Here is a 17,974-nt window from a genome sequence, read left to right as displayed (position 1 = left end):
ACAAAGCTTGCCTGTCTTCCTACTTTATGTTAAGTGCTCCCGATGGGCACCCAGTATAAAAGTTAAGGGTATAGTATCTAGATACAGACTGCCTATAAGCACATCCTGGATCACCTGCTGACTGTGCTACCTTGGGCAATAATCTTGGCCTCTGTGCCTTAGCTGTGTTGCCTTGGGCAAGTAACTTAACCTTTGTGTACCTTGGGTGAATGACTTAACCTCTCTGTGCCTGAAGTCTCCTTTACCTCACAGAGTTGAATAAACTGAAGTGGGCTAGGAATGGCCTCAGAACAGTTTCTGACATGCGACAAGTGCTCAGTGAAGACTAACTTACTACTGGGGCCGGCGCTGTGGCACAGTAAGTTAATCCTCCGCCTGCGGTGCTGGCATCCCATAAGGGCGCCAGTTCTAGTCCTGGTTGCTCCACTTCCAATCCAGCTCTTTGCTGTGGCCTGGGAAAGCAGTGGAAGATGGCCCAAGTGCTTGGGCACCTACACCCAATGGGAGACCGGGAAGAAGCACCTGGCTCCTGCCTTTAGATCGGCACAGTTCCAGCCACTGCAGCCATTTGGAGAGTGAACCAATGGAAGGAAGATCTTTCTCTCTGTTTCTTCCTCTCACTGTCTGTAACTCTACCTCTCTAAATAAATAAATAAAATCTTAAAAAAAAAAAAAAAAGACTAACTTACTACTAAGCTTAGGACTCTTACGTGTCCTCCACTTCCTCCCAAGTGTCTGGCATGTGAAAGGCTCAGTAAATCACTGATGATTTGGATGGTTTTGGTCACCCTACTGAACCTCACTTTCACCCCAAAGCACTAGCATGGATCTAGTCACCTGACAGTCTCGCGAGCCTTTGAGGCTGGTGGCGGTGATAAGAGGGGTTGGGGAGGGGCAGGTGTTGTGGCGCAGCGGATTAAGCCACTGCTTGGGATGCCCACATCCCACACTGGAGTTCCTGGTTGAATCCTGGCTACTCTGCTTCCCATTCACCTTGCTCTAATGTACCAAGCAGGCAGCAAAGGATGGTCCAATGTTTGCGCCCCTCCCCCCTGCTCTGTGAAAGACCTGGGTGGAGCTCCTGGCTCCTGGCTTTGGACTGAATGGACATCTGGCAAGTGAACCAGATGACCCTATTTATTTTTTATTTCAAAGAAAGAAATAAATCTTAAAAAAAAAGAGCGAGCGAGTGAGTTAGGAGGTCTGGACTCCTTCCTTACGTGGTGGAGACAGTAAGATACAAAGGCCGGAGAGCTGCTTAGGAAGAGGGAGCACGTCCTTTATTGACCCGGCTTCCCTGTCACTGGTCACTGCTCTTGACTCGTAGGACAACAGGAACAGAACTACAAGGGATCATCCCCAGCTCTGTGATCACCAGATCCACGAGCTCAGGCGGCGTGACATCATAGACGAGATTCAGCAACCGGAGGGATGGGTGGCTCTGCCAGTTCGCCAGGGCTACGTGATCCCCCCGCTCACACTGCAGGTCGTCAGGGTCATCTGTAACAGGAGGCACCCATCAAGTCCTTTTAGAAAAGCAGCACTTTAACCTCCCCTCTCCCTCCCCAACTTTCTCAGGTTCCTGGAAGCTTCTCTCTGCCCCCCTTACCTAGCTCATTGGAGACAAAGGCATCAGTCTGTACACGCTCACAGAACTTGTATGTTTCACAACAGACCAGCACTGGCACATTGTGGGCGCGAGCCACCAGGGCCAGCTGTGCTGTCCCCACCCGCGACATCACAGATCCATTGGCCAGGAGTGCGTGAGCTCCCAAGAGCACCTTAGAAACCTATTTGTTTTGGAGAATGAAGAAAAGGAAGGGGAAAAAAGTCATGCTGTATCATTGCAGAGGAAGTCCCCACTTCTGCCCTGGAGAGCAGTGAAAAGACAAGTAATAAACCTTAATGATGGCTCTCCTTGGAGAACCCCTGACCACGGACTCCCCAGCCTCCCGCTAAATGTAAGTGACTTTGGCCTGTTCCCTCGAGGTGGTTACTAACACAGTACAGTGTTCTTGTGGTTGTGACACTGTGCTACAGCGTGCTGCAGGTGTTTTTCCTAGTAAACAGAAACAGGGCTATACAAGTCTATTATTTCTGAATAACTGGAACCTTAGGGAGGGAGAGTTATCTGTACGTTACTAGGCCTTTTTATCTCTAACGTTGGAGTCTCTTTCCTCTGTCCTCACCTCTGGGAGCACGTAAGAGGCTGCAGGAATCAGCAGGTAGGAGGCAGGGACCCCTGCACGGACCAGAAAGCGGAGCATGTGCCTTCCCTCCAGCCGGGGCCGGCTGTCCACCACCACCACTCGGAACTTGCGGCCCTCGGACCACGCCTCCTGAAGGATCCGTGACACGAGAGATGAGCTAGAGTGAAGGGAGAGAGGCACGCAGCTGGAATGTCACTGACCGACGACCAGCTCTCCGCCCCCGTACACCACGCCACCCCCGCTGTCTCACGGCGCCTGAGCCATACCAGCCGTACACCAGGATCACATCCCCGTTACTGATCTTCTTGGAAGCAAAGCGCAGAATTGCCTGAGCGGCGAGCACGATCTTCTCCTGCACGTACCGGTCAGCTGCCGCCTGAAGCTCCGCCTTGGCCTAGAGGGAGCGGGCGAGGCGCTGAGGGGACGAGACGGACGCGGACGCACGGCTTCCCGGGGAGATCGTGCTGGACGCAGAATGGGGACCCAACCAGCCCCCAAAGGGAGCCCAAAGGGGCAAGAGTCAGGCCACCCAAGCACTTCCTTAACCCATGGGCCCAGGCAGAACGGCTTATGTGGGTCTCCCTAGGAGTCCGCAACGTGTTTTCTGACTCCAGCCCCGGGTGTATGCCTTTCTCCTTCCTCGTAACTCATCACCTCCTCTTCCCGCTTGGTGCTGCTCACTCCAGTGATCTCCTTGTTAAGGAACTTGATGGCATTGTACATGCTTGCCGACAGGGGGCGGCACTGAGTCAGGAAGCTACAATGACAATACCAAAAAGGGCTTCTGAAAGTTCATGGAAAATGGGAATTAAAGATGAGGTTTATTTTGGTGCCGAAACGTTCTGAAAGCCATGCATCCCATTTTCCACATACTTTCTGAAGACCTCTCACGTGCATCGGTTTCAAAAGGCTTTAGCACCAAAATAAGCTGATGGCTTCCACAGACTTGCCTTACATACAACATGAAAGACTTTCACACTGAAACACATTTCTTTAAAGAGAAAACAGAGATCGGGCAAATGAAGGGAGAGTGACGGAGCAAGAGGCGTATAAGAAAAGGACTGGGGGAGAGGGGCGCGGCCCCGGAGCACTCGTCCTTACCTGATGTAGGGTTTGAGTTTATTCACCAGATCCCGGGAGAGCTCCTCATTGGGCGGCGTCGTGTAATCCTGAATCACCTACAGAGTGCACAAGGGGGTCAGCAGAGCGCCCCCTAGAGGAGCTCTCTGAGAGGGAGGCAGGGACCAGCTTCTGCGGGTAGAACCATCCCCTTAGCCCCAGAGATCACCCTGGGTGAGAAAGCAGGGTGGTGTTAGGTGTTGGCGAGGGTGTGGCTGGGATACAAAGGAGAGAAGGACAAGGCCTACCTGCTGCAAGGCCCGGAGTAGGGCAATACACCGGGCGTTGGAGCCACTGATCAGGCCCTGGGAGTACTGCAGGCCGAGTCGCACCATGGCTGGGTGGATCACAGAGGATGGGATGCTGATGGGATGGCGGTGTCACAGACTTTGCCAGGGGGCTTGAGCACCTACTGCCCACGGGCCCCTGAGGAAAAGGAACGCCCTTCACCGGCACAGACTTTCCCGTGCCCTCTTGGGTTTCGCCTTGAGTTCAGACTTCTTCCCACAGACCCCATCTCGAATCCCCAGACACGGTCAATTCAGGGTTACGAAAATCCCCCAGACTTCACGGAGACAACGGGTTCCCAGGCTCCTACCTCATGTACTGTGTCAGAGAGTTCTGTCTGCTGTACTGGGGGAGGTGGGAGAAGAGACTGACTTTGGATCCATAATCCTTCCGTGTAGGAACCTTGACAAAACAGGACAGACTAGTGGCACACAGTTTTAAACTTACGGGACGAGGCTGGGACGGAGGTGAATAGTGAGCCTTCTTTGACCCAAATACCCATCCTTCTCCCAGGTCCCACTGTGCCCCAAGCTCCCTCTGCTAGGGCTGGGGAAGGGCCATGAGGAGATCTGCAACGTCATTCACAGGCCACACAAAAGGATCCACTTAGAAATGAGCCTGCTTTAGATCTGCTGAATTTCAGGTCCCGAGTGCAGCTGCCTTGGCAGGGCCGGGCCACGACTTCACTGGCCTTACGCGGCCCAGGCGCTTTCTGGCCCTGCACTACACCCACTTCCTACCTGCTGTCGCTCTGACTTTCTGACAAGCCTTCTCAGCAGTGTGGGGTCATCAGCCTGGGTGTGCTCGGTGAGACGCTTCCCTCCTAAAACATAATGACCGTGCTTTCAAGACAGCGCAGGTTTTGAAACGTGTCATTTGTCCTTACAACACAATAGGGCACCAAGAAAAACAGGATGGGGGTGGAGAAGGCAGGGGAGAACAGGGAGAAACAGGCGTCAGAACGGAGTTGGGGGGAAAACTTTGAACTCTGGGTTCCAAGGTGAGAATGGGAGCAGAGAGCTGTTTTACGATGAGGACCCGTGAGCTGGCACAGAACCGGGAGTAACTGGGTGTCTGAATGGAACAGAAGATACCTGCGGGGGCTTCTCCAGCCGTGCTGGGGGAGGCCTGCGGGGGTGGCCCTCCTTGCTCCCCTTTCCTGGCCTGCTTCAGGGCCCGCTCCGCCTCCTGCTTGGCTCGCCTCTCAGCCCGCAGCTCAGCCTTAGTCCGGCCAGCTGGAACTTTCTCACCAGGAGTGCTGGACTGACTGCCAGGTCCTGGCGCTTCTCTGGCTGGGCCTATTCAAGGTACAAGGAAGAGGTGACCCAGCCCAGGCAAGGGGGACCTACACCCTGGCCAAAGCTTCTCTCCCTGTTTATCCACACCTTTTCGCTTTCCACCTTGCCCAAACTAGTTTGTCTCCCAGGCTCCAAACCCCAGTCCTTAAAAAAAAAAAAAAAAAAAAAAAAAAGACGCGGCACCTGGACACTGGGCTGCCGACACAGCAGAGGCAGTGTCCGCGTCCGTCCCCTTTTCCTCTTTCCGTTTCTTCTTCTGCTGTTTCTTCTCCTTCCGAAGCTGCAGCTTCTCTTCTTGGGTCATCTCCTTCCCCCCTGCCTGGGACAAACACAGCACGCTGTGAACACAGTGAAGCCCCACGACCGAAGCTTACCGAATTCCCACGAGGCGCAGTCCCCGAGCCTCCCGAACTGCCCCAAATTCCCTGCTACAAGCTTCCGCGCCTCCAGAGGGGCCAAGGGTCGAAGGGACTCTGTGAAATCTCCTGTCGCGACTTAGAAGTAAACCGGCACGGACCCGACCCAGCTTCCAGAGCGGCGGCTGACAGGCGGCGTGGGAGGACCGGCTCACTCACCCCGGGCCGAGCAGAAAGCTCCGCCTTCATGCCGGATCCCGAGTCTGCATCAGAAAACAGGGCACACAGTGAGCCGGAGAGGCTCCGGCAGGGCTGGGGGGCACTGGTCCTCGGCGCCGCCGGCTGCCGGGTTGGCATGACCACGGCTCCGCCGCCGCGCGCCGGCCAGCCGGGGACCCGCGTGGGGACGCACTGCGCGGCGGGATCAAAGCCAAGGCGCGGGGGAGGGACAGAGGCGGGGTCACCCACCCTCCCGCAGACACCCGCCGCCGGGGCGCGGTGCGGGGCTGCGTCCCAGAGTCGCGCGTGGCGCCGGAACGGACCCAGAGGGCCCAAAGCAGCTCCAGGCCCCGCGCCACCCGCCCGGAGCCGGTCGGCCCGCGTACCTGTTGGGGCTCCCGGCCCTTCACTCACCCTCGCGAACGGCCACAGCCACAGCAGCCATCGTTCTGCGTCCTGGGCTCCGCCCGCCGGGTCAGAGGGCCGTCCCAGGGCCTGGCTCGGCGGTCGCCGGGACTACAGTGCCACCTGGGCCGGAGGCTGAGACGCCGACACCCGCCGCGCACAGCCCCGGGCGGACTACAATCTCCGTCGGGCACTGGGTCCCCGCCCCGGAATACGGGTCGCGAAGAGGGCCATCTTCAGTTTGGGCGCTCAGTCCGGAAAGCCTCCTCCTGCGCTGTGGACTACATTTCCCGGCATGCCAGGGGCGCGGCTCCCATAGAGCCGACGTCCAACCGCCTTTCCTCCTCCGATCTCAAGCGCCCAAAATGGCGAGTGAGGCGGCGGGGACGCGCTGAGTGGCGGAGGCGAGCGTGCAGAGCCGCTGCGGGCCTCACAGTCTGGAGCCCAGCCGGGCCCTGCCGCTGGGAACATGCACTTTTCCATTCCTGAAACCGAGTCCCGCAGCGGGGACAGCGGCGGCTCCGCCTACGTGGTGAGGAGCGGCCGGAGCCGGGCCGGGCAGGGGCGGGGATAACGGGCCCGAGCCCTCTCCGGGCGGCTTCGCAGGCCTGGCCGCCGCCCGCAGGGCCTGGTCTTGAGCCACTGACCCCCGACGGCCTCGCTGGGAGCCTATCGCGTGGGTCAGGCTCGTACACAGGTCGTCCCAGCACCTCTAGGTCTTTTCGTTCGGCCGCTCGCCTCCCCCAGCTAGGCCGCGGCTTCTGTGGTGGGCACCGCTGGCCCCTTGGGGAGGGAGATTGCTGTACAAGGGGCCTAGCTTGCGCCTTTCTGGTGCTTCTGCGTTGGGACCTGGTCCCGGAGGAAGCAGGCTGACCAGCCCTCGGGAGAATCTCGGCGCATTACTCAGACTGAGCTGTGCCAAGCAACTTCCGGCCAAGGTTCTGGACGACGACCCTAAAAGAGCTTGCCTGCTTTTGTGTCCTCAGGCCTATAACATTCACGTGAATGGAGTCCTGCACTGTCGGGTGCGCTACAGCCAGCTCCTGGGGCTGCACGAGCAGGTGGGACCAGCACCCCTGCCTTGAGACAGCTTCGAGCCCTTTCCTGCATACGAGCACCAGTATATCCCTCTCCCCTTCATCGTGTCTGCCCATTCGCTGCAGTCTGTAGTCCCTGCCACAGGGGAAGGTGGGGGACTTTATCTTACCTCTGACATTCCCGGGAAGCTCCCTAAGAGGCCTGCTGTCTGCCACAGCGACTCCCCCTTGCTCCCCTCGCAGCCTGCTCCCGGCTTCTCTGCCCCTCTTTCAGCCTTTACCCTTGCATGGAGACACCGCGCCCTCGCACCCGGCTGCCTGCGTGCGTGCCTTCTGCCACCTGAGCTGCAGCTCCAGATTCTCTCCCCTGCTTTTACAAACCCTTCACCGATTTCCTTGTGCATTCCTTGGCTCATGTCAGCGGGCGTGGGTGCTCCAGTTATCCTCACGTACCTGTAATGTGATGTCTCTGTGCCTTCCTCACCAGACTGCGAACTCTGTACTTAACTCAGTAGAGAGTCTCGGATCCACTGATGATAGTTCGTTGTGCTACTCTGAGCAAGTTACCTGATTACTTTAGGCCTCAGGTTCTGCAGCTGCACGTTGGATTCCTGGATCTGCAAAGGCCTTTTCAGGGCCCAGATACTTTGTAAACGTGCCTAGCTAGCGCTTAACTATGTGTGCACTTAAGTTTTTCTGAAAAGCCCTTTGCTTCCAGTGAAGGTGGTTCCAGTGAACAGTGTTGCTAGATAAGCGAGGGGCTTCTTAGGTCCTGGCCCCGTACAGACCCGCTCCATCATGTGGGGGGGGCTGACTTCGTCACAGGAAGGTAACAACGCCTATGTAGGACAGCCCCCTGGAGACGCCGCCCCCGCCAAAGGGACTGCTTCCCGGGTGACAGGGTAGACAGGGAAGCAGGGACCCAGGGAAGGGAATGGGAGCCCAAGAGAACATTGTTGAGTCTCCATCGCCTCTTCTCATTTCCTATGTTTATGCGAAGGGTTTATCTCTTTCTCTAAATAGCTTCGGAAGGAGTATGGGGCCAATGTGCTTCCTGCATTCCCCCCAAAGAAGCTTTTCTCTCTGACACCTGCTGAGGTAGAACAGAGGAGAGAGCAGTTAGAGAAGTACATGCAAGCTGGTGAGTGCTTGGAGGGCACTGCAGACTGAGGACTATGGGGAAGGTCCCACGTTCGTTTCCAAATCTGGGCAACTGCTAACTTGATCTGTTATTTAATTAGCCAAGTAAATAGTCTGCAAGGACATGAAACTCTATATACTGGCAAAGCAGTTTGGGTACTAACATCTCCGAGAAATACCTAAAGCTAGACTTTAAGCAACTTAGATTGGTGGGGAGAACTTAATCTGTATCTGATGTGCTTTAGATTAACATCATTGTTATTTCCCTAGTTCTGTAGACTGGACTCAACTAGATGGCAGCCAAGGGTGGGGCAGGTGAAGAATTTATGCAAACAGTGAGTGAGGTGAGGCCAGCTGGGGATGTGGCAGGCCACCATCAGCCCAGGAAAGGGGGTCGGGGGGCACCTACTAAGAGGAGGACTGGGGGAGCCAGGCATGCTTCCTGAGGTAGGAGAACGTCGCTCTCTTGTTCCACAGTTCGACAGGACCCTTTGCTTGGGAGCAGTGAGACCTTCAATAGTTTCTTACGTCGGGCACAACAGGTAAGGTTTTGGATGGGATCAAGGTTTAAGGGAAGGGCTTTGTGGGAGAATGATGTGGCTACAAGAGGAGCCATCCTGGCAGGTTGGTTTTTGTTTTTTTGTTTGTTTGTTTTGTTTTGTTTTTTTAAATGACGTGTCTGCTTTACCAATGAAGTCAAGGAAGCCCTAGCCTGTGTTTAAGTGGCTGAGGACAAAGACACCAGAGGGCTCTGAACATGAGAGTTGGGGATGGGGTCACGGTTGGGCTCTGGGCGAGGGTTAACAAGGCAGTGGCTGCCACGCCCATGGATGCTCGCGACAGGAGACACAACAGGTCCCCACGGAGGAGGTCTCCTTGGAAGTACTGCTCAGCAACGGGCAGAAGGTCCTGGTCAGCGTGCTAACTTCCGATCAGACCGACGATGTCCTGGAGGTGAGGTGCTTGTTTGGCGCTGCCCTCGTCCCCTTCCACCCCAGGGTCTCAGGTTCGGAGGTGACTAGGGCCATCCAACATGGTAACCCATCCTCCCGGTCCCTGTCCCCAGGCTGTGGCTGCAAAGCTTGATCTTCCAGATGACTTGATTGGATACTTTAGCCTCTTCCTAGTTCGAGAAAAAGAGGATGGAGCCATTTCCTGTGAGTCTCTCGGTCCTCTGCAGCTTCCTGTGCTTCCCCGACCCAAACGGAGCATTTCCTCAAGTTGCTGCTTTCTTGAGCCCCACGACATTTCCCTTTTAACCCACAGTTGTACGGAAGTTGCAAGAGTTCGAGCTGCCTTACGTGTCTGTTACCAGTCTTCGGAGTCAAGAGTATAAGATTGTGCTAAGGAAGAGGTCAGGGCTGGACCCGGGGGAGGGGGCAGGGGAGGGTGCTGGATTGGGTTATGGGGCCACAAACGGAGACAGATTCATCTGGACAAGGGAGTAGTGCTGGCTGTTTCTACCAGGCCTCCCACGCTTCCTCCCACGATGTGACCATTAGCCCCTGACAGCCCCAGTTTCCCATCCTATCTCTTGCTTTACCCCGCTCAGCCCATTACCCCTCTCCACCCCTTGGCCTCACAGTTATTGGGACTCTGCCTATGACGACGATGTCATGGAGAACCGGGTTGGCCTGAACCTGCTTTATGCTCAGGTGAGCTTGGAGCTGCCTCAGAACCCCTCCCCTAAAAATGAGTCTGGTGTCCCACTCTCTCATGAAAACTCCCGTCCTTGTCTAGTTGATGAGGAAGTTCTAGAGAACTGTTCGGCTTGTGACACAACTACTCCTCCCACTTTATAAGCAGATAAGGTCCAGGACTCATTGCAGAGAAGTGTGGGGCTTAAGTCAGGCTGTACAGAAAGAACTGGACGCTACCTGAGATGGCTGACTGGGAGCCCCACCCCCACCCTTGTCTCTGCTGTAGACAGTGTCAGATATTGAGCGTGGGTGGATCCTGGTCACCAAGGAGCAGCACCGCCAGCTCAAGTCTCTGCAAGAGAAGGTCTCCAAGAAGGAGGTGAGCTCTGCCACGGTCCGCCTCTAAGGGGATCGCTGTATCTGGACTGCTCTGCTCCCTCTCCTGACCTGCCACACACGGTGACTGTTTTCCAGTTCCTACGGCTGGCCCAGACCCTCAGGCACTACGGCTACCTGCGCTTCGATGCCTGTGTGGCTGACTTCCCCGAGAAGGACTGCCCCGTGGTGGTGAGCGCAGGCAACAGTGAGCTCAGCCTCCAGCTCCGCCTGCCTGGCCAGCAACTCCGAGAAGGCTCCTTCCGGGTCACCCGCATGCGGTGCTGGCGGGTCACCTCCTCTGTGAGTCGGGGTAGGAAGGGGCGGCCTTCAGGAATGGAGGCTAGGCAAGCTTTGAGCTTAAGAAATGGGCCACAGCGGTTCAGGAAGGCAGGCAAGTTGGTCAGAAGGAACCCGGCCAGCTGACTTCCCTTCCTCCTCCAGGTGCCACTGCCCAGTGGAGGCACGAGCAGCCCTGGCCGGGGCCGGGGTGAAGTACGCCTGGAACTGGCTTTTGAATACCTCATGAGCAAGGATCGGTTACAGTGGGTCACCATCACCAGCCCCCAGGTGTGAGCCCACCCTCAGACCTCCTCTGGAGCCACTTAGATACCCAAATCTAGGGCTTCCAGGCCTCCATGTGAGTGGAAGCCCACGTGGGGGGGCCTGGGCGCAGGATGACCACGGTGGTCAGGCTGAGCTCTCGTCTTGCCCTCAGGCCATCATGATGAGCATCTGCTTACAGTCCATGGTGGACGAGCTGATGGTGAAGAAATCTGGCGGCAGCATCCGAAAGGTCAGCAGAGCAAGCCCAGGCTGTGTGTGCTCTCCCTCCCCTTCGTCCCAGGTTGTGGCTGGAGCAGGGAAGCCACTGGGCTGCTAAAGGGAGAGCTGCCCTCAGTCGGCACCTTCTGTCTCTGTCCCCAGATGCTCCGCCGGCGGGTGGGGGGCACGCTGAGACGCTCAGACAGCCAGCAAGCAGTGAAGTCCCCGCCACTGCTGGTAAGTGCCAGCCTTGGATAGTAAGCTGGCTCCCAGCCTTGCCTGCCCTCCCCCAGCCTGACACCTCTGCCTTCTTCTCCCCTCCTCAGGAGTCACCCGATGCCAGCCGGGAGTCCATGATCAAACTCTCAGTGAGTGACAGGCTTGGTGAGGTTGGTGTGTGCAGGGGATGCGCAGGCTCCAGCCCTCTGACCCCCACCCCTACCTCTGTTACAGAGCAAGCTGAGTGCCGTGAGCTTGCGGGGGATTGGCAGTCCCAGCACAGACGCCAGTGCCGGTGATGTCCACGGCAATTTCGCCTTCGAGGGCATTGGAGATGAGGATCTGTAATCTCCACTGCTTCGATGTCTGCCTCTCCCCCAGAGGAATTTAGAGAAACTTGCCCTGTGCCTGTGTCCCCCAAGCTTGGGGGGAGGGGGTCCCTTTCCTTCCCCCCTTCTCACTTTCCTTTTCTTTTGGCCAGGGGCCTCCTAACCCCCTTCCCTCACCCCTCTGGGCTGGCTGCACAAAGGATTGCCCCCTCTTTACACAGCTGGCCCTCGATGCCAAATTAGCATTTAGTATTTTGCACAAAGTCTAAGGGACCATGGCTGCCTGCCTTGGGGAGGAACCACAGCTCTCCCTGGGCTGCTTCTGGCTTCCCAGGGCCATGGGCCAAGGGCATGGGCAAAAGTCTGTATGGTCTGGCCCAGCTCCCCATCATTAAACTCAGCCTGATTGCTGCCTACCTCTGGTTCCCTCTCACTGCCCCTGCTTCCCCACCCCCCACAGCAAGGTCTACTGTGTTAAGGGTGATGCCAAACTGTTCTTGCCATTGCCAATTCAGCATAGACATGGCTTTGTTAGTGTTTCCTTTATTATAAAGCACTGAAATAAGTTAAATAAACAGGTGGGAGGCTGGGCAGTCCCCCAGCATTCATCCACAGCCCCTGGGAGCAGTGGCGGTGAATACAAGGCCCTCTCACTGAGCTCATGAAGTGCATCAGTCAAGGCAAGGCCCCCTGGTCCATATGAGCCCCCGCCCATGGGGTTTGGGCAGGTCCATACAGTGCCTAGGTTAGTCTGTGTGGAGCCCCTGGCCAGCGGGGGAGGAAGGAGAAGGTGACTTCTGGTCCATCTGTATATAAAACGCACAGGAGATTCAGGGCTGATTGCAGGGCCCTGAGGAAGTAGGCCCTGGTTCAGGGTGAGTCTGTGTGGAGAGCCCGGCTGCCAGCGGCACCCAGGGCTGGTGGACCCCGAGAGCTCAAAACAGAGGGTGGGCTGTGAGGTGGTGCCCAGCTCTCAGAGGCAGAGAGGCCAGGCCCTCCTGGGCCCCCGTGGCCGTGCACCTTCTGGTGGCGCTTGTAATTGTCCCAGTGGCCTGTGGTATAGGCGCAGGTGGCACAGCGGAAGGGCTTCTCGCCTGTGTGCCGCAGCATGTGGCGTTTGAGGTTCATGCTCTGGTTGCAGCTGTAGTTGCAAAGGCTACACCGAAAAGGTTTGTCACCAGAGTGGATGCGACCGTGACGCTTGAGGTTGGCCAGGTTGCCACAGGCATAGGGGCAGAGGGGACACTTGTAGGGCTTCTCTCCCGTGTGGACGCGCTGATGCCGTTTCAGGTTATCCAGATGAGCAGAGGCATAAGGACAGCGGGCGCAGCGGAAAGGCTTCTCGCCACTGTGTGTCTTCATGTGCCGGGCCAGGTGGTTGGGATAGTGAGTGGCAAAGGGACAGAGGCTACAGGCAAAGCCTTTGTCACTGGGGCCCTGGGCCCCCCCACTGGCACCCCCTCCAGCCTCTCCTCGCATGCAGCGCCCACACATGGCAGCTCCCAGCCGACTACCCTCACCCTCCTCCAGCTCTTGTCCACAGCCCCGGCAGGTCCAAGGAAACAGCAGCTCTGGCAGTGGTTCTGATCCAGTCCCACACAGGCCCTCCCCTTCACTGCGCAGCTGCCCACAGTCTGGCAGGAAACTGGCACCACCTGGTGGCACATGAAGGCTCAAATCTGGAAGGAGCAAAGCATCTGTGGGGACAAGAAGACGTGGGCTAAGAATCCAAGTCTCCTTGGGGCCACCCACCCATGTCCCAGGACCTTTGGTCGCTGGCTTTTTACCTTCAGGTCGCCGGGGCACTGCCCCCTCCTGCTCTGTGGGACTGGGAGGCCGTGTTGGTCGTGGAGCACAGCAGCGGAAGCCACAGGTCGGGCAGGGAGGAGTGGGGGGCCCTGCGTGGGTGCGCTGATGCCGCCTCAGGTTGCCCAGGCTGCTGCAGGCAAAGGGGCAGTGGGGACAGCGGTAGGGCTTCTCGCCAGTGTGGGTGCGGGTATGTCGTGTCAGGTTGACGAGCTGGGCTGAGGCGTAGGGGCAGCGGCCACAGCGGAACGGCTTCTCCCCGCTGTGTGTCTGCATGTGCCGCTTCAGGTGGCTCGAGTAGTGGGACACGAAGGCGCAGAGGCGGCATGAGTACAGTAGCCGTGGGGGCAGCGGGGGCCCCCCACCCGGCCCTCCTGCCCCACAACACGGCCCCTCACCTGTCGGCCCCCCACACAGCTGGCAGGCTGGGCCTGGCCTCTCACCCCTGGCCTCCCCTGGACCCCTGGCTGGCTCCTCAACTTCACTCTCGGCACTTAGTGCCCGGCCGCCCCCAGACTCGTCGTCACTCAGCCCGTAGGGCAGCCCAGGCCTGGGCCCCAGAGAGTCTCCTGGTGAGGCAGACAGGAGAAGCAAGGTTAGCATGGCGTAGGACCAGGCTCCACACTCTCCCTTTCCCACTTGGGGCCCCACCGTTCTCTCAGCTTTCCTGATGCCTATGGTTCCCCTGCAGTGACCCCGGGATCGTCTACCTGAGTCTGGACTAACCTAGTGAAGACGGTTAGTTGTACCCAACTCCGCTGGATGGAAAAGGATCCATGGCTCACAATGGCCCAAGGACTGAAATGAACCAGTAATGTAATTCTTGAGAAAGTAAAGTAAAACTACAAATGGCAGGGAGGCCTGAAACCGTTCTCTGAGCTCTACATTAGTATAAACCCCTTTCAGTTTGGGGCTGGTTGTAAAATAAACCTGTCTCACGGGCAGGCAAAATTCGGAGGGAAAAGCAATGAAAATAGCACACGCAGTCCCACTTGCTTGCTCTAATAACACACAGACAGTCCGTGACTTTGATAAGCATCCGCAGTGAGCAGACAGCACAGTGAGTCGGGGTAAGGGTGAAGCCAGGAACACAGGATTGTGGGGGGACTCTTAAGGGCAGAGACTAAAACTCCCCAACAGGAGCTGTGGTGCAGGTGAAGGGAAGGACAGGAGTCCCAGCTTGAGTGACTTAAGAGAAGTGGCTTCCTGAACTTAAAGTAAACATACTCAGGGAACGGACGAGGAAGGGGAACAAGGTTATTAAAAGGGCATTACGTTTTACCAGTCACTTCACGGGATTCATCCACCCTCCTGCTCATAGCACCTTTGGACCAGGCTCTAGAATTTTACCTCAACAACTGATGAAGCTGATGGAACCATCAGGCAAATGAAGTCCTCTAGCTCAGATCAACGAAAGCAGCCCCAGGCTGGGCAGGAAATGGGGCTGCTGCTCGCTGACACTAAACCCTAACCTGCCTCCCAGAAGGCTGGGGTCCCCTTAGCCAAGGCCCCCAAACCCACCTTCAGAGTCTCTCTCGAAGCCCATGAGCCGGTCGCTGGTACCATCACCCTCCTCCTCTTCCTCTTCCTCCTCGAACTCCAGATCCTGGCCTAGTAGCAAATCACTCTCCAAGACCAGGGCCCCCGGTCCTTCGTCGAGGGAGTCTTCGGGATCCACTGAAGAGGAGAGAGGGCTTGTGGACGCTCCCTCAGGAGCCGTGCCCAGCACCCGCCCCCGGGGAGCCAGCCCTCGTGCACGGCACTTCCCGTGGTCCTTGACCCTCTCGGCTTCCCTTAGCACCACAGTGGGAAGCCCAGATCGCCGCCCCATCCCTCAGAAGTCTCCCTCCACCCTGACCTGAGCCCCACACCCCTGACCCCGGCCCGCCCCTCCCCACACAAGGCCCCTGACCCCTGACCTTTGACCCCCTCGCATTTCACGGGCTGCGGGTGGCTTTGCTTCCTTCGGGGCATCGTGACCGGCTCCAGCCCGAAGCGCCTTCGGCCTGCGGCCGCCCGGCCCCGCCCCTCCCGACTCGGCCCCCCCCCCGCCCGCCCTTCCTCTCAGGGGCCACGGGCCGCCCCCATGCAGCGGCGCGGGCCCCGGGCAGCCCCCGGCCCTGGCCCCGGCACCCAGCTCAGGCCGCTCCCGCCGCCGCCGCCTCTTCCATTCATGGAGCCCCCTACCCCCCCTATGGAGACCAGCTGGTACCTCCGTACTCGCTTCCGCTTCCGCCGCCGCAGAGCCGCACGGGACGCGTAGTCCGCGGGGCGAACCGCGGCGAGGACGCCCGCGGCGTGACCAGGAAGTGATTGTGACGAGAGGGCGGGCGGGCCAATCCGCGGTCGAGGCGACCCAGGCCGCCGAGCCCGGCAAGAAGCCCTGCCCGCGGCTTCAGGTTCGGGGCTGCCCGCCCGTCCCTGGAGGACTAGGAGTCGTTCCTGATTCCAGGAGGGGGTGAGGATGAGCTGACGTCAGGCGGCCGCAACTCACTTGGCAGAGCCGCAGTGCCTAGAGCACCCCTGGCCCCTACACACACGAGGGATGGGCGGGGAAACACACACACACGCACACACACGCACACACTCGTGTGCAGAGGCTCGCTACGTGCTCCCGATGGGGCTAAGTCTCAAGTCTGGGGCCACGGCAGCGGAGAAAGAAGGACACCACGGGCACGATTAGGTTTTGGCCTTTAGTCTGAAAAAGTGTTGATTGAAAGTGTACAACAGAGAGCGGGCGCAAGCGGCTGGGGACCATGGAGCCGCCAATAAAAAAGAATGTCCTTAAATAAAGTGTTCACAGAGTAAAAACCAGAACCGCCAGTCCTTCCCTCCAACACAACAGAGCACAGGCACAGAACCGGTGATGAGCCCAAAGGAGCGAGAGGCGGCCGGGAGGACAGCGGAGGCTCCCCGGCGGCCGTGTGGAGGAAGAGCCCTCTTTGGAATGGGCCGAGTAAAGCCACCCAGCTCCCCCTGCACACCTCACACCCACTGCTAAGGCTAAAGGAAAAAGACAAAACCCAGTCTCAGGTCCGGAGGGCTCAGAAACAGTCTAGGTGGGCAGGGTCCGCGTGGCTGCTAGTCCCGCTTGGCCTTCTTCTTCTTGTCGCTGCTGCCGTTTTCCTCAGCGCCCTCAGCGGAGAGCACTTCCTCCAGTTTCCGCTTGCCGCTCTCTGGCTGCAGCGCGGCTGTGTTCCGGGGCTTGAAGCAAATGATGATGCAGGTCATGTTGTCACACCCTGTACCATCCCCAGAAGTGTCGGGTGCCAGGCACTGATCCAGCAGCTACAAAAGGCACGGAATAGCTCAGCCACGGGGTCTGAACACCGTCCTGAGAACCCACAGTCTCCCAAGAGAGCTGGCCCTGCCGAGACAGGTGGCCGAAGGAGGGGAACGGGCAACAGGAAAGAGGGGAACTTGCTAGTTCATGAGGTGTATGGAAGACTCAGGATCCGGGAGAAGGGGAGGGATGTATGGAAGACTCAGGATCCGGGAGAAGGGGGAACTTTTTGGTCAGGGTCTGGTATCTGTCAGTAATTACTGATCCTGAGAAGAGAAGTTTAGCTATGCAGACCAGGGACCCTCTCTCTACCTTGGAACTCACCTCCTCCACAATGGATGACAATAACCGAAGTTCCCCATTTTCATCACGTTGGCTGATCTTTGATTGAATGAAGTCTACAACTTCTTGGCTGCTCATCACATTCCTGGGGCCAAAAAGGATAGAATCTTCTTCAGTCCCACCAAGGCACAGTAGAGAATGCGGAGAGACGCGGTGACCCAGGCCAATGGAAGCACCTACAGAAATTCTCCTCGACTCGGCCTTAGGTCTGGTGGTCTTGACTCACCAAGACGTTTGCCTGGGCTCTAATCCTACAACAGCTCTGAGCTCTACAAGAAATATCGCTGCAAAAAAAGGGATTTTAGGGCATTCTGCCAATGCTCACCAGATGCCGTCACAGGCAATGACCATGAACTCGTGGTCATCCGTAAGAGTCAGCACCTTGATGTCAGGAAGGGCTGAAATCATCTGCTCCTCAGGTGGCAGGTTCTTGTTTCTCTTGTAGAAGTGGTCTCCTGAAGTAAAGGAATGGTTGCTTGACCAGCAGCTGAAGGACTTCCCACAGACTAGTCTTTTCAGACAGGTCACACTTGCCACTGCCATTCATTCCCTTCTTTATCAGTTCCATCACCCAGTGGAACTATTTTCTAGTTTCTCTAGTTTCAGCCCTGTCATCAGGTTGCTGAACCTCAAATAAGTCCTCACCTGTGTCTTCACAATCCAAAAGGTACTGAGAATAATGATACTTATCTTGGCTATTTCCCAGAGATATTTAAGGACAGAGGTAGCAAATATGGAAGTATTCTGAAAGGTACAAGAGCTATAAAGATTAAAGTTTGCTACTAAGTAGTCTGGACAGAAGGCAAGACCCCCAGAAGTCTTTCCCATAGTTTCATGGCCCTTACCAATGGCTCTGGAAAGGTTGAGGCCCCCGTTGACTCGCCCATCCATAGTAACCTTGCCACCAGCATTCTTGATGCGTGCTAGCTCCACTTCATCCTCCGGTTTGTGGTCATACGACATGTCTAAAGCTTTGCCAGCCTCAGACACCACACAGCGAGAGTCTCCTGCATTGGCTACAATCAACTGCTTCCCTCGTATCAGAGCCACCACCGCTGTTGTACCACTGTCAGAGCCAGGCTTAAGAGGAAGAAAGGGAGCATCATGGGAGTCTGCAGACATGAGTTCCTCACAGGTGCACCC

General features: G+C 57.3%; 4 protein-coding genes and 1 long non-coding RNA gene across 8 annotated transcripts in view; 2 read left to right on the top strand and 3 right to left on the bottom strand.

Annotated features, from left to right (window-relative positions):
- Nucleotides 1-1,258: 1,258 nt before the first annotated feature.
- Nucleotides 1,259-5,943, bottom strand: EIF2B4 (eukaryotic translation initiation factor 2B subunit delta; the record flags this gene model as incomplete). The annotated part of the gene is given in 13 exon segments (NM_001082772.2): nucleotides 1,259-1,500; nucleotides 1,610-1,790; nucleotides 2,190-2,367; nucleotides 2,477-2,604; nucleotides 2,865-2,967; nucleotides 3,312-3,388; nucleotides 3,578-3,692; nucleotides 3,928-4,019; nucleotides 4,358-4,440; nucleotides 4,712-4,915; nucleotides 5,099-5,234; nucleotides 5,491-5,534; nucleotides 5,905-5,943. Coding segments are annotated over 13 exon segments (1,580 nt in total), but the record flags the coding sequence as incomplete, so codon positions are not given.
- A 230-nt stretch (nucleotides 5,944-6,173) lies between these two features.
- Nucleotides 6,174-11,816, top strand: SNX17 (sorting nexin 17). 2 transcript variants are annotated; one of them, XM_008254600.4, is made up of 15 exons: nucleotides 6,174-6,427; nucleotides 6,882-6,956; nucleotides 7,956-8,073; nucleotides 8,550-8,614; nucleotides 8,916-9,026; nucleotides 9,139-9,229; nucleotides 9,339-9,426; nucleotides 9,658-9,727; nucleotides 9,999-10,091; nucleotides 10,187-10,390; nucleotides 10,532-10,657; nucleotides 10,806-10,883; nucleotides 11,015-11,089; nucleotides 11,179-11,220; nucleotides 11,306-11,816. In XM_008254600.4, exons 1-15 carry the CDS (start codon nucleotides 6,365-6,367, stop codon nucleotides 11,417-11,419), a joined length of 1,413 nt encoding a protein of 470 aa, XP_008252822.1. In that variant the 5' UTR covers nucleotides 6,174-6,364; the 3' UTR covers nucleotides 11,420-11,816. The 2 variants fall into 2 exon arrangements, with proteins under 2 accessions (XP_008252822.1, XP_017196346.1); XM_017340857.3 differs by having other exon boundaries at nucleotides 6,243-6,427; nucleotides 6,882-7,083.
- A 111-nt stretch (nucleotides 11,817-11,927) lies between these two features.
- Nucleotides 11,928-15,568, bottom strand: ZNF513 (zinc finger protein 513). Of its 2 annotated transcripts, none has more exons than XM_051843073.2 (4): nucleotides 15,419-15,568; nucleotides 14,728-14,883; nucleotides 13,188-13,775; nucleotides 11,928-13,097 (listed from the first exon to the last, which is right to left on the bottom strand). In XM_051843073.2, the coding sequence occupies exons 2-4, from the start codon at nucleotides 14,750-14,752 to the stop codon at nucleotides 12,271-12,273; spliced, it is 1,440 nt and encodes a 479-aa protein (XP_051699033.1). In that variant the 5' UTR covers nucleotides 14,753-14,883; nucleotides 15,419-15,568; the 3' UTR covers nucleotides 11,928-12,270. The 2 variants fall into 2 exon arrangements, with proteins under 2 accessions (XP_051699033.1, XP_017196344.1); XM_017340855.3 differs by lacking the exon at nucleotides 15,419-15,568 and adding an exon at nucleotides 15,126-15,270.
- On the top strand, nucleotides 13,661-14,059 carry LOC138848652 (uncharacterized). The gene is made up of 2 exons (XR_011386732.1): nucleotides 13,661-13,801; nucleotides 13,898-14,059. It is a non-coding gene; the product is annotated as an uncharacterized lncRNA (long non-coding RNA).
- Nucleotides 15,569-15,880: 312 nt separating the features above from the next.
- The window catches only part of PPM1G (protein phosphatase, Mg2+/Mn2+ dependent 1G), a 33,119-nt gene continuing 31,025 nt past the window's right edge, over nucleotides 15,881-17,974 (bottom strand). For both annotated transcript variants that reach the window (XM_002709952.5, XM_017340854.3), the window contains exons 7-10: nucleotides 17,677-17,911; nucleotides 17,157-17,286; nucleotides 16,814-16,916; nucleotides 15,881-16,494 (exon numbers count right to left, since the gene is read on the bottom strand). In XM_002709952.5, the coding sequence (XP_002709998.1) occupies nucleotides 16,288-16,494; nucleotides 16,814-16,916; nucleotides 17,157-17,286; nucleotides 17,677-17,911 (675 nt within the window). In that variant the 3' untranslated portion in view covers nucleotides 15,881-16,287. The remainder of the gene's footprint in view (nucleotides 16,495-16,813; nucleotides 16,917-17,156; nucleotides 17,287-17,676; nucleotides 17,912-17,974) is intronic.

The sequence above is a fragment of the Oryctolagus cuniculus genome, chromosome 2, assembly GCF_964237555.1.
Source record: "Oryctolagus cuniculus chromosome 2, mOryCun1.1, whole genome shotgun sequence".
Lineage (NCBI taxonomy): Eukaryota > Metazoa > Chordata > Mammalia > Lagomorpha > Leporidae > Oryctolagus > Oryctolagus cuniculus.
The sequence above is the reverse complement of the archived record's forward strand: the minus strand, read 5'-3'. Positions and strand labels throughout refer to the sequence as shown.

Coding starts and splice junctions, on each gene's coding strand:
- SNX17 (XM_008254600.4), top strand. CDS start 6,365: ATGCACTTTTCCATTCCTGAAACCGAGTCCCGCAGCGGGGACAGCGGC. Junction 8,074..8,549: donor AGAGAAGTACATGCAAGCTG/GTGAGTGCTTGG, acceptor CTTGTTCCACAG/TTCGACAGGACCCTTTGCTT. Junction 8,615..8,915: donor TCTTACGTCGGGCACAACAG/GTAAGGTTTTGG, acceptor TGCTCGCGACAG/GAGACACAACAGGTCCCCAC.
- ZNF513 (XM_017340855.3), bottom strand. CDS start 15,180: ATGCCCCGAAGGAAGCAAAGCCACCCGCAGCCCGTGAAATGCGAGGGG. Junction 14,884..15,125: donor GAAATGCGAGGGGGTCAAAG/GTCAGGGGTCAG, acceptor TCTCCTCTTCAG/TGGATCCCGAAGACTCCCTC. Junction 13,098..13,187: donor AGTGCCCCGGCGACCTGAAG/GTAAAAAGCCAG, acceptor TTGTCCCCACAG/ATGCTTTGCTCCTTCCAGAT.